Source organism: Mytilus californianus, unplaced genomic scaffold, assembly GCF_021869535.1.
Source record: "Mytilus californianus isolate M0D057914Y unplaced genomic scaffold, xbMytCali1.0.p SCAF_4, whole genome shotgun sequence".
NCBI classification, from domain to species: domain Eukaryota; kingdom Metazoa; phylum Mollusca; class Bivalvia; order Mytilida; family Mytilidae; genus Mytilus; species Mytilus californianus.
The window spans coordinates 20186240-20200778 of NW_026262690.1; the positions used below are offsets into that span (position 1 = coordinate 20186240).

The window sequence follows — 14539 nt, forward strand, 5'->3', positions numbered from 1 at the left end:
TCAAATACCAAATAAATGTATTCATTCACTTTTTGCTAGTATGAGCCTTTTGCATTAAATTTGGAAGAATATCATATAAAAGTTTTCGATTTATTAAATGTAATCATTGAGATCACAGTGAAGATATATACAGGTAAATACCTTAGGAAGTAATCTGTTGCAGGTTTTAAATCTTTTAATGTTATTTCTGTGGCATCACCACTGAAAACAAATTTAAGAATATATTATATTGCCTATTATGATATCATATATTATAAGGTAGGTTGTTCTATTCAGGTACTCCAGCTTCGACATAATCACAAAATCTCAAGATTGACAAATGAACCATGAAAATGAGGTCAAGGTCAGATGAACCCTACAAGACAGACAAGTTCACCTTAAAATCATTCTATATACCCAGTATAGTTGACCTATCAATAATAGTACCTGAGAAATGAACCTTATAATGTAAACTTTATGTAGATCACTGAAACATGAAATGAGTTCAAGGTCAAATGAACACTGTCTGATGGAAATGTATACCTTGCAATGAATCAATATATCAATCAAATATAGTTGTCCTATTACTAATAAAAACTGAAAAATTTAATGATAAAAAAAAATATACAGATTTTTTAAATAGTTATTGGACCATAAAAAAAGAAGTCAAGGACAAATGATGCCAGACAGAAACCTCAGACCAAAATGCATCTGTATACCAGATTTGGAACATACCCTTCTGAAATATGAAGCTTTGTACAAAGAGTATCAACATTCTGCACTTACAAAACTGTTTATGATGTTAATTTCAATTCACTTTTTAAAATAGGAGATATTTACTTGATGTCCTTGTAAATGAGACAACCATATTGGCCTAGCTTAAAATGTTTCATTCACAAAATCCAAATTAAATATCCGATTATGTCATAGTTTTGAAATGCATTAAACAGATTCACGTTTAAACTTTAATTATTTTGGAATTTTAAAGTTAACCTATTTAATGGCTTTGTACTACAATAGTCCTCTATTGTGCAAAGAAAATAAGTTATTTTTGTTATGTAATTATCTCTCAAAGGTCTGATCTGTAGTAAATGTAATGGGAATGAGAAGACCTTGTATAAACAAGTTAAACCTACTTATTAAAGTGACTGGGAAACTGTAGGGGTTCAAAATCATAGACATGACAAATGTAAGGAAGTGCACATGAGTCACATTAAAAGTGATCATAGCTGTCAATAAACTGATATGTACCGGTACTGGTTATTTAAGGAATATCAAATAAAATAGTATCTTTCCATAATAATTCAGTGACAACTTATGTGAATGCACCAGTTATATTGGTAGACATGTCTTTTAATTTTTTCTATAGATTGAACTCCTTAGGTTTTGTTGAATTTTTGGTGCACAAACCATTTTTTCAATCTCTCTAAATAAACAACCACTGGATTAAACTGATGAGAGTAACATACATTAAATCATCTCAATATTCAAAACAAGCTGGCTAGACTACATTTATGTTTACATTATACCAAGCATCTTAGGTTTAGGTGGAAATATCACTTTTTAAATAGCAAATAGACTTTAAAATAAATAGTTATCATGGTAGAAACTTCAACAATCAATGATAGTAACTTTAAGTAACAAAGTAAAGCACATATTTGACTCATAATATATTTGGACATATAATTTGATATTTAGGAATATGTTCACTAATATAAACATACCGTTCCCAAAAAATGTTAGTGGGTTATCAAGAACCTGTTATTTAGGTAACTAAGCAATTGAAAATATATAAACAAGGCAAAAAATAAACAAAGTACAGTCAGACAAGAAACACAACATATTTGAAAACTTAAGAATTGAATAACCCTGATGAAAACCAGCATTGAAGCTTCTTGCACCAGAAGATTTAGAATAACTTGTCATAACAGCAACAGATAAGATAAGATAAGATAAGAATTTTATTAATCTAATCAAGAACCCATAAAGGGCATCATTTACAACAATATTAAGCACAATATGATTGGAAAAAAGAAAAACTAATATAATACTATCATATATTGGACAGGATCAGAGCCTAACACATCATGTGTCTTACATAACATTAACAATAATTGCATAATAATTTTATATATTTTGTATCCACCTGGATCTTATTTCTAAACACTTAATTATATAATTGCCTAGGCACATAAGAGTTGGTAAATGCTCATTTGTGAACAGCCAGAAATATTTTTTATCCTTGGGTAATTCTTTAAAATTATTACAAAAACTGTTTACTTTATCCCATAATAATTTTCTCTGTTCGTTATATAAAGGACAACTTACTGTGAAATGGGTCTCATCTTCAATAGAATTTGATCCATGTGATAGGCAGTGATGACATAGACGCTGACTTCTCTCTATGTATTTTTTACTATACCTATCTTTCTCAATTTTAAGATCATGTGCACTTATTCTCAATTTACATATAGCTCTTCTTATATTAAAATCTTTAATTGATAAATAAGCCTCCTTTACGAAGTCAGTCTTGAGGTTGAAATAATTTTCTAATTTACTATTACCTTGTGATAAGGTATCAGATCTTTTGACCCCCCAAAATGTTTGAAACTGTTACAAAGTTTACATTTTACAAATTTAATTAATCTATTGAGCTTTGTATTCAAATTTTGTATATCAAGTGATTGAAGGACATATCTCATAGATGAATACCAACAATTAATGTTTCCTGCATCTAAAATTTTATTACAAACATAAGCATCATAAAGTAACCCATCGTCCAATTTGTTAAGCCTGTGTACATATTTTACCATAGATATAATGACAGAAAAATAAAGAGGAAATCTTGCAACCTCTGATAACACTGCCAAATTTTTGCAACAGGAACTCAGACAATGTTGACAAAAACAAAAATATATACTGATAGTTAAGGTTGATTATCCAAATCACCATTTTGAACATGAAAGATAAAACTAATATTTTCTTAAATGGGATAAATCTTACCTATACACTAATTTATATTTTCCTTCTTTGCCTTTATCTGATAGTAACAACTCGTAACGAAATTCTCCAGGGTCAATCTCGAATTCACTTTGGTCATATTCTGGAGGTGCCAACTGTATCAAGGCACTTCTTGATTCCACCTCACTTACCTAAAATGAATGAAAACAAATTGTTAGTTTTTGTTCCCCATAATATCAAGTTTTATTAAAAAATAAATGGGGAATGTGTCCATGGGACACAGATGATGCCCCCGCTTGCATATAAAGTTATAAAGGAACACAACTCAAGAACAGTAAGAGTGACGCTACGCAAATTCATACTTGATATGAGTTTTGTGGTAATAATCATTGTGTATATAGTTTCATAACATTTGGTTGAGGCAAACTTAAGTTAAATGGGTAATTATGGTTGCAAACTCCATTAGAAATTTGAATTGAGATACTGACCATAGTGTATTGCACAAAAGCAAAAAAACGGGGTAAAATTTTTTTTTGGGGGGGGGGGGGTCAATTCGCAACAGCATAGTGTATTGCACAAAAGCAAAAAATAGATTATAAATTCAAATCATATAACCAATTTGAAGTTCTTTGACTACAGTTATTCTGTGTCAGAAACCTATTATGTGTCAAAAATTTAGTTACAATCCAAATTCAGACCTGTATAAAGCGTGAATATTGTGTCCATTTTGGCCCCAACTTTTCAGGGTTTGACATCTGCGGTCGTATCCAGCTGCGCTCAGCGAAGCAATTTATTCCATTTGTGAGGGAGCATAACTCTAGAACGGTTAAAGTGAGGCCACCAAAATTCAAACTTGATCTGTGTTTTTGTGGTAATAATCATTGTGTATAAGTTTCATAACATTTGGTTACGGCAAACTTAAGAGAACGGAAACGAAAAATTCAGCAATTTTTCCATTTGTAAAGGGGCATAACTCTGGAATGGTAAAAGTGACGCAACTAAAACTTCAAACTTGATCTGTGTTTTGTGGTAATAAGCATTGTGTATAAGTTTCATATGATTTGGTTGAGGCAAACTTAAGTTAGAGAACAGAACGAAAAATTCAGCAATTTTTTCATTTGTAAAGGGGCATAACTCTTGAACGGAAAAAGTGATGCCACCAAAATTCAAACTTGATCAGTGTTTTGTGGTAATTAGCAGTTTCATAACATCTGGTTGAGGCAAACTAAAAGCTAGAGAAAGGAAACCAATTTCGGGACGTATGGACAGACAAGGGTAAAACTTAATGCCCCCTCTGCTACGGCGAGGGCATAAAAAAACTTTGTTTTTCAAGATAACCCTTTCCATGTAAATTTAAGATGATATTATACAAAAGAAAAACTGGTTCCAAAATCCATGACAATCACAATGAAAATACATATAATGGAAAAAATTTGCTTGATTTTAATCTAATTGTCAAAATTTTGAAAGTATACAAAGATTAAATAATATGTTCCAGGCACTAAAATATTTTGGCCTTGAAGTCAAAGGTCAGGTCACATGAAGGTCATGATGAAATGCAACACACCGTCTTATGGTAGTACACCTCCATGCCAAATATCATAAGCAAATTAGTTATGGCCTGGAAGAGTTGTATGAGAAAAACCATAAGACCCATAAGAAGAAGGAACACTACTCGCACATAATGCTTTGAGGTTATGACAAAATTATCTACCACTGGTTCAACCACTTGTGGATAAGTTATGGCATATTAGATAATTGTTGTTGCACTTACGGCAGGTTCTGGCATGTTAGATAATTGTTGTTGTAGAATTTTTCTTTCTTCCTCCAGTTCCTGGATTTGTCCTGTATCTGGAGCAGCAGGACATGGTGTACTGTTACTGTGTATATCTCCATTCATACCTGCATATAAAGTATTATGATAAAAGATTCAGTATAACAATGTATTATACATGTATACTACCGATTCAAAGGCAGATTATGGAAAGGTATTCATAATCAAGATAGTTTAAACAAATTTTAAAATCTTGAAATACAAGTTTTGCCAAGCATATTCATATGAGTTGAGAAATATCACACAAGATGCAGTGTTACAATCTGTTTCAGTTTTTTGTGCTGTTGGGTCACTGTCACTTTGATATATAATATTCCTCTCAATTGCCATTTACTGTTATCAAGATGAAATGTGGCTAAATACATGTCTTCAATTGGAATTGGAACAGACAAATTAACATGTGGTAGGGTTAAAATAGTGCTTTGATTGTTTTAAACCCTCTGTCTGGAATAATATAAAAATTATTTTGTACTACAAAGTTTACACTTGTTTCAGGTGTTCATATGTACCATTAGAAACCAGGTTAATTGGTCAGGTAAGAAAGGAGCACCAAGAAAGATATAATCTGTACCTATTAACTATACCAACAGTATGCTAAATATTTCATCTATATTGATCATCTAGTGTGCATAAAACAAAATTGTACATTGTTCTATAATTTCAAAGCTCATTTCTTTCTCTGTTTTTAGATATGTGTACAATGAAGCATATAAAATTTAAGTCTTCACTTTCCATACAATAAAGCCCTAAAGCCTGCTCACAAGAAGGTAACTTCAAGACATTTCTGACTTAAATAGCTTAGTTGTTGGTTAGGCAGAATTCTTATTGATAATTTTGTTACTTCTCAGAGAAGAAATAATAAAAATGTGATTTTCTATTAGCATTGCCAGCACAAGACACAAAAAGTGTGCCGTGTATCTATCAATATAAAGACAATATCATTCTCCTTATTACTGAGGCATTTTTTGTATGCTTTCTTGTGAAAGTAAACAGCTTGGACAAATTTTTAACATTGTGTTGTAAAATTAGACCAAAATGTAATAATATGTCTGGGTGAGAGATTTATATCTTGTTTTTCTACATATCAGTTGAGAAATTTAAAGTGGGTCAAATATCTCTTATAAAAGATATTTTATCAAGTCTACTGTTAGATAAAGGCTTTTCATAAAAGCACATAGTAGACAAACTTTTATTTTCTAATTCAAATAATTTAGAAATTGTTGTAATGAAATAAAAATGAAAGAAACTTTTACTCCTACACACTACTTGTCATGTGTGGTAAAAATTTGCTGATTAAGGGTATTTTTTATTTCTTCTCCATCAAATACTTGCAAGTCAGCAATAACTGGATTCCATTTAAGATACTAAAATCTAGACTAAAGATACGGTGTTACATTTTCTTTTATGAAAATTACATAAACCTATAAAATTAATGAATATGTCAGGAACTCATACACATGCATGTTTCCTAAATTAGTTTTCTCCCTGTAGATCATGTAAATTATCCATCATATGTTTAACTAACTTCCTTTTCAATGCCTTTACAACGTCATGACAAGTTAACAAAGAATTCAGTACACTGCTGAAATTTTCCCATCAGATACCTTTATGCTGATTCAGCAATATTCCTACTTAAAACCAGAGCCGACAGTGTGATCCATTATTAACTCCTTTTCCCCTTTACACATTTTTTTACTATTTCTTAATCTCTCAATGTCAGTCTTGAAGCAGAATCCAACTCAATCAATAGAAAAGATAGTGTGTGTAATGTTTTATCCCCCTTTTCCACTGTCTTTGCTATATTTTACATATGACTTCTTCTTTACTGTGCACTGGATATACTTTACCATTATCTTTTTTCCATAAAGGACATTTTTGATAGCTATGGACAGTTTTTAAAACGGTGAAATGTCTCTTTCATTTCCATTATAAACACTAGGCAGATTAACAAACTGAAAGAATTGGTAAAATGACAAATAATTTCAATTATCAAGACAGCTACCTTTCAATTAGTCACAGTCTGCACCAAAATCTTTTCCAAATACCAATATTCCAACAATTTTCTTATGTGTCTAAACAAATATTTGCAAAAAACTCACTAGTCCGATTACAATTTTACTAGTCTGGGGCATCGGACTAGTGGCTAATGGTGCAAACTAATTAGATACACATCAATAAATGCTACAAGAGTGGAAAACGGGAGAGATTTGATTGTCTTTTTAAATACAAAGTTTGATTCTTACTTGTACCTAAACCAGTATTCTTTTCTCAAAGCCATTAAGTTAGTATTCCTTTATTGTTAAATGGATAATAATTTCACAAGATAGTGACCGAAAGGACCTAAAATCTTATTCCTTAAATTCAAAAATGTTGGTGGGACATTTAAGGTGTGTTGTTCATATAACTTGTATGAAGTTTAAAATAAATTTATGAATACAAAGAAGATCATAAATTCATACAAATGTATCATTTTTTTTATTTTTCCATTGACAAATGTTTTACACTTGAAAGTACAAATCCTTTTCAATAAAATAAATATCTTCCCTCTTTCAACAAAACTTTCATTTTCTGAGATTTATCTTCAATCTATTGGAAGGCAACTAATTTCCTATGAAACTGACAGTTTCCAACTATAAATCCTTTAGAGAAAGAGTGTGCAACAGGATGTCTGCAAGATTTACCAACACAGCCTATAATTGATTAAATCTCTTTCCATAAAAGGATAGTAAAAGATGTCAATTTAATGTGTCTGTAATTGTGGGACAATAATCTTTTTCAACAACTCAAGTTGATCCAGTGAGACAAAAAACAAATTCATACCCTATTTTCAATATGTTGAAATTCTGTAGGAGTGAAGTCACAAAAAATGTGTTAAAATCATACATTTGTACAATTATAACCTGGAGCATAAACTTGAGACTTAACTGAAGTTTTCATCAGCAAATGTGTGGGAATATAAAGAATTTTACAGAAGTACAAATGAGACTGAACTATATGTTGAATGTAATAGTGCATTATTAAATATAACTACTTTTTAAAGCAATATTATTGAGCTAGAAAGTACAAGTTTGAAACTGAAATACTTATGTAAATCTATTTTCTCTCTCAATAGTGTCCTTGAACTTTTTCATTTCTTATGCAGCTGGCAATCTATATTTGTTTGATTTCTGAATAAATGATGTGGTGTAAACATCAAGACAAGCACCCAGGTCTATAGAAAAAATTGTCAGATGTGCTTTGATTGCCAATGAGACAACCATGCACCAGAGTTCGACTGACAAAGATATAAGTAATTATAGGTCACCATAGGCCTTCAACAATGAGAAAATCCCATTCTCTATAGTCAACTATAAAAGGTCCTAACATGACAAAATGTGAAACAATTCAAATGAGAAAACTGACAGCCTAATTCGGAACAATCCAGCGAAAAACCAATATGACAGACGTAAAACAACGACAACTACTGAACTACAGGTATCTGATTTTAGACAAGCACATAAAGAATTTAACGGGGGTAAACATTTTTGTGAGCACTAAACCCTCCCCTAACCTGGGTGAGTACTGTTACTTAACCCTCCACCTATCTTTAATCTCAATCAGTGGAAAACAAAAGGTACATGGTCAGGAGAGTCTGGATTCTCAGTAACTTTTTATTAACATGAACAAAAACAGTGACAGTTAACCACAAACTTACTATTATGTAATTCAAAACTAATTATATTTTATTTATTTTTCAATTGCCAATTATGTAGCAAGCCTTATTATATTTCAGATATAAACTAAGTGTCATTTCTACCATTTCAAATTCACTTAATACATTCACCACAGAATTATTCCCACTGGGACAAGAAGCCATTAGTGCATGAGTACTCAACTACTTTGTTCATCAAAACTATGAATCATACTTGTGCACGAAAACCTCAAAAGCAAGATATTAACTCAAAGTTAACATTTCAAAGAACAACATGATAAATCTGTAAATTCATTCCATGCAGAGCTGGACAAGAGCCAGAGAGTGAGAGAAACACAGGTAACCATGTTTATTTAGGTGTCCAGTATCAAGGTCATCTTTAATAGGTAAAACCCATCAGACACAAATAATCAAAATCATTAGTGGTTGGAAGACTTCCAGACCCGCCCTAAATACAAATACAGATAAATGTACCTGAGAATACTTCAAGGGATGATTTACAATACTTTCCCTTCTTTTATTTTGTTTGTCACCTATTTGGCAGATTTAACAATTGTAAATGAAAAACATGTCAAAGGCTGTGAAAAAGTCATTTCTAAAAGGCTTTAAAATTAATCAATTTTACAACTTTATCCTTAAACAGACTTAAATTTCATTTGCCTTAAAGGGGCACTAGCTGTCAAATTTGTGTTCACTGATTTGACTCAAATTCTCATATTTGATTTATAACAATGTAAAACATCTATCCAAATTATAAAAAGTCTAAAATAAACAATTTACAGGACATGGGCTCAATTATATGTAGCTTCGTTTCATGTGTATTTTAGTCTAGACGCCATCTAATTAACTATCGAGTTGACCTCTGAGACCTCTGATGACCATATAAGCGATATAAACATCAATATAGATATAAATAGATATCGAAATTGTGCAATTGGATTTTTCTATGTCTGTTTAATTTCATTTTAAAGATTAAAAATATATGTTAAATCATCGTTTTTACTTATATACAAATGATTTTTTGTGGATCGAATCAGTCAATCAAATGATTTACCTTTGTTTCACTTTCAATGTTTACATTCTTTTCCTTTAAATAACTTAACATGCACGATTCATGCTTTATCCATTTTAGCTAAAGGGTTAAATTGAAGTTCACATGAATACGGATTCAATGAGGTCGAATTATTCACTTGCATGTGAAAAATTCATCATCAATATTTCTTAGCTTATTTTGACAAAATTGAAGCAAACTGGCTGCTAAAAGTGATTTATCATTTCACTATTTCACTTTCATTAATGATTGAACAAAAAAAATCATATTTTAGATTTTTCATTTATCTCGTAGCTAGTGCCCCTTTAAAATACTCATGACAATTTGTATGTACAAATCTAACCTAACATTACTATCATGAACCAATACATTAATGCCAACTTAAAATAAATTCTGTAAATTTCATCAAAATAGAACAATGATGGTAGTTTAATGTCAAATTGTAAGAAAAATTTGAATTACTTTTTCCTCAACTTTGACCTCTTCAGAGAATGAACATAGTCATAGAAATTAAAATAAAAAAATTAAAGAATAATGTGTACATGGGACACAGATGCTCCAGCTTGTAAATATATGACAAATTCGTCAATTTTTATGTTTCAAAAGGGACATAACTCGAGAACAGTGAAAGTGACTCATCCAAATTCAACTTGACCTGTGTTTGGTTGTAATTAGCATTGTGTAAAAATTTCATAACATTTGGTTGAGGCAAGTTAAGTTAGAACGTGTAAACAGCAAATTCAGCAATTTTTCCATTTTAAAGGTACCTAACTCGAGAATGGTGAAAGTAACTCCACCCAAATTTGACCTTGACCTGAATTTGGTGGTAATTAGCATTGTGTGTAAGTTTCATAATTTGGTTGTGGAAAACTCGAGAATGGTGAAAGTAACTCCACCCAAATTTGACCTTGATCTGAATTTGGTGGTAATAAGCATTGTAAGTAAGTTTCATAACATTTGGTTGGGGGAAACTAAAGTTATAGAACAGAAACAAATTTCAGGACATACTTACCGACAGAAGGACGGACAGACAAGAGTAAACTTAATGGGCCCATAACCAAGCAGCAGGGGCATAAAAATTGTACTGGATTCTGCAGAACCCATTGTTGCCAAGGCGGGACAAAAATACCTTATATTTTCTGGTCCTTTAAATTACATTACAAATATTGAATTTTAGTAAAAAAAGTTGTTTTTTTTTAAATTGAAACTTTTCTTTCAAAGGAGCCTAGAGCTTAGATTAAAAAATCATTTCATTCAATATTTACAAGCTTTTACAGAAATAATAAATGATGTAATACTCTCTTCTCCTGGGGATAAAAACTGAAGTTGTGTTACAATCATGCAGTCTGTCTATAAATATTAACTCAAAATTTTATTGTCAAGACATATGTTTGGTCTTTTTTTCTGCATTGATCTGCTGAATAATTCATTACCTTGATTGTGAATTAGAATTTCATGCTTTTCGTAATCAACCATAAAAGCAGATATGATAGTGGATGTACATACATGTTTCATATTAATATTCCATGGAAAATCATGTAGTAATAAAACTGAGATGTCCTTACACTGACAGATAATATGTAACAATTAAGATTGTCTTTTTGAAACAGGTGGTGATAAAACATGCATAACACAACTAGCTTGTGTGATTATTCTCAAAACACTAATTAATAAGAACTGTGTAACATCCCTTTGATTAATAAGAAAATGGTGGGCACATTTGCTAGAGGTAAATGTAAAACATTCTTGAAATAAGACTCAGAAAATATTGAAAAATATATTAATGAGTGTTTCTCCTTTAATAACCATAAATTTTCAATCGAATAATAGAGCTCTGGAGACGTATCTTAGCTTTTAAAGCATATTAGTCTGACAACTAAGAAAAGCAGAACAAACCCTTTTTTAGGACTTTTTCCCACTTTTAATATATTTCACTTAAATTGAAGCCAATATTTAAATGTACCTTTTTGTTTATTGACTCGACTACGAGGTGGTGGTCTGTTTTGATTTTGATAATGGCCCTCTTCCAGCCTCTGTAGGTATTTTCTCTGTATTTTCTCCCTCTGCCTACTTGCTCTGCCTTCCATTGAATTTGGCCTTGTTGGTCCTGTAAAAAAGAAAATGTTTCAAACATCTTATTTCATTATCTTTTATAAATGAATTTTTTAAGTGTTATGCCAAATTTTTAACCATACTGTTCCTGGTGTTATGCTAAATTATAGTTTTGTATTATAATTAAATCAATGCATTCAATATTCCTTGTTCCTTGGAATTGTGGTCAACCAAAGAATCAATGTTGTCAATTTACAAGACAATTCTTTGGTCCATGTATCTATCATGTAAGTCAATTATAACAAGTGATAAATTTTGACAACAAAGATTTTTTTATGAAAGTAAGTCTCAGGAATTTCAGCCCAAGTGGATAAATATTAAATCTTGTATTGGAGCAAGTATTTAAGATTTTGTTAATAGTTGTGTCTTCTGAGTAGATCAGCAATAAAACCGTGCACAATTTTTCAGAAGAACAATTTCAATTGGACTACATGTATTTGTCACATCTCTACCTAAATTAGTCATCCTTTATTCAAACAAAAACAAAATAAAATGTGGTAAAGAGTACTAGTGTTGCAATAATGGTATAAATACAGGTAGTTAAACAATTAGATAGGTCAATTAATCGACCAAAAGAATTGTGTTATTAAATCGAAATCTACTTCACAACCATTTCTTGTGAATCTTTCAGAATATCCAATAAACATAAGAAACCTTTTAAGTTCAACTGACAATCACAGATTTAAACCAAAACAAACTTTACTTTAGATACATGATCATTTTACAGGTAAAAGACATGTCTGTTGATCAAAGACAAACCTTTGAGAGATCAAAGCTAAACAGCAGGTAAATTAAAGTCAAGTTAGGATTGACACACCCTACTCTAAAGCTCACAGAACATTAAAAGTCAGTCTCTGAAATCTTATACCTATACTTATCTATTTGAGAATGTTGGTTTCACCATCTGATCAGCTGATTGATGATCTGTCTTTAACCAGATTTATCTACAGGTGTGTTAGATCAATCTAAAGGATATTTACATTTTCCATGATGTTAAATTACTTTTAAAATAAGAAGGTAAAAAAGGTATCCATATGCCAATGTCTAATACAGCTGTACTGAATATAAAGTCAACAACCAACATTAACATTTTTTAATCCTCAGTAGTTTAGAAACCCAAGATACATGTACCATCAAATAAAGACACACTGAAAGGATCATCATTATACAACCTCCACATGCAAAAAATAGCAAATCTAAATTAACAAAAAAGTCCAAACAAGAGATCCTTTTGGTGACTGAAAGGCATGGGTAAAAATTATATGCTCGGCTACACAAGGGGCATTGCAAGAAAAATGTAAACTAGTAAATATGCATCAAGAGACCAAATTGATCTACCTTTGTGATAAAATCAATTTTAACTTTTTCAACAAGTTTTAAAAATAGGTATAATAGTTTTCCGAAAGTTTAAACTTGTAAAATGAAGCACATGACCACTGCTTTAATTCTGCTACTTATTATGTCAACATTTTTTTTTTCTAAATGAAAAAAATTATGTTCAATATGAAAAAGAAATGCAAGTTTTTTTTTTTTTTTATATATTTGTATATCATTTATGATACTTCTTCATTCATCCCTATTTTTACCTTTTTTCTGTATTGCAATCATTTGACAGACACTGCAGTTCGCCAGGGTCTCCCTATATATCTATAATCTATATAAACCCATAAACTGAATTCCCAGCTCATATAAACAACAATTTTGCTTTACAAATTGTTACCTATACCTTGTATGATCTGGATTTTATACTATAATTTCAGAAGTTTCCTTTTTTTTTTATTGCGATTTTTCTAGAATGGACAAAATTCAAGATTAATTATTGTGATTTCAGTAAATGCAGCATACAAGTAATGCTATGAAAATTTTAAAACACAAGTTTTGTGATAATGAAAACATTGCAAAACTTTCTGAATTTTACAATATCTAAAATTTTTATTGTTATTTGTTATAGCCCCCCCCTAAGGTCCATGATTGGCATTCTAAAAAATTTATTTTTTGATTTGATTATATTTAAAGGAGTCAACCAGTATCAATTTTTCTATTTGGATTGTGACAGTTGGGTTGTTTTTTTTTTTTAAGTCAGATGAGTTTGGACACATCTCTGTGGTTCCAAAAGAATCATTTCCTTACAAGCTTGATAGTGCCAAAAGGGAAGAGTTGTGTATGGAAGAAGTACTTGCCTCTAGCTTCAATAACAAAAGTCTGTCTAAAATGTTATCAATGTAGTGGCATCTTTGAATGAACTGTCAAACATTAAAACAATAAATCCAGATAATGGATAATGAACAACTTTAGGCAGAACTAAACATCTGTTAATTGAAACCAACTGGATCTCATCCAAAGATCATACACCTCTCCCGAAAATGTTTCACTGGGTCACAATTGTTAATAAAGCTGACATACTAACATGTATTTCAGCTGCACTCACAAATAAATAGTAGGGAAATAAGTGCTGTTGGAAAATTAGTTATTCTACAATGATCAATATCAAATTTTGGCCACCAATGATCCATTACTTTTCTCTTTTTTTATACTGTTTCAAGGAAAATTCTAGATGACCAGGGCACACAGCATATAAACCAGTTAGATTCTATTCCAATGAAAAAATGCCTGAACTGAGATTATAGATTATTCAATTATATCTACGCCAAAAAAAAAAGGTGAGAAGTGAAGATTGAAAGATCACATGTTCTTGTAACTTTTTTTTAACAAATAAAAAATATGTATGATGATGCAGGTGCTTTTGATGAGCTCTCGGAGATTATTGTTTATTAAGAAGCAGATTTTGCATGTGTATTGTACTTGTCGTCATACTTTTAAGCAATTAAATTATATATACAAATTTGTAACATTGTGTTATCATATGTAATCAATTACAAATTTGCAGGATATTATAAGCTCCTGTATCAAA

At 30.8% G+C, this 14539-nt stretch overlaps 1 protein-coding gene across 4 annotated transcripts in view; it reads right to left on the reverse strand.

Moving 5' to 3' along the window:
• LOC127737642 (fibronectin type-III domain-containing protein 3a-like) overlaps window positions 1-14539 on the reverse strand; it is a 115766-nt gene that overhangs the window by 26241 nt on the left and 74986 nt on the right. For all 4 annotated transcript variants that reach the window (XM_052248497.1, XM_052248495.1, XM_052248498.1 and 1 more), the window contains 4 exons: window positions 11480-11623; window positions 4715-4842; window positions 2983-3131; window positions 142-201 (listed from right to left, as the gene is read on the reverse strand). In XM_052248497.1, the coding sequence (XP_052104457.1) occupies window positions 142-201; window positions 2983-3131; window positions 4715-4842; window positions 11480-11623 (481 nt within the window). The remainder of the gene's footprint in view (window positions 1-141; window positions 202-2982; window positions 3132-4714; window positions 4843-11479; window positions 11624-14539) is intronic.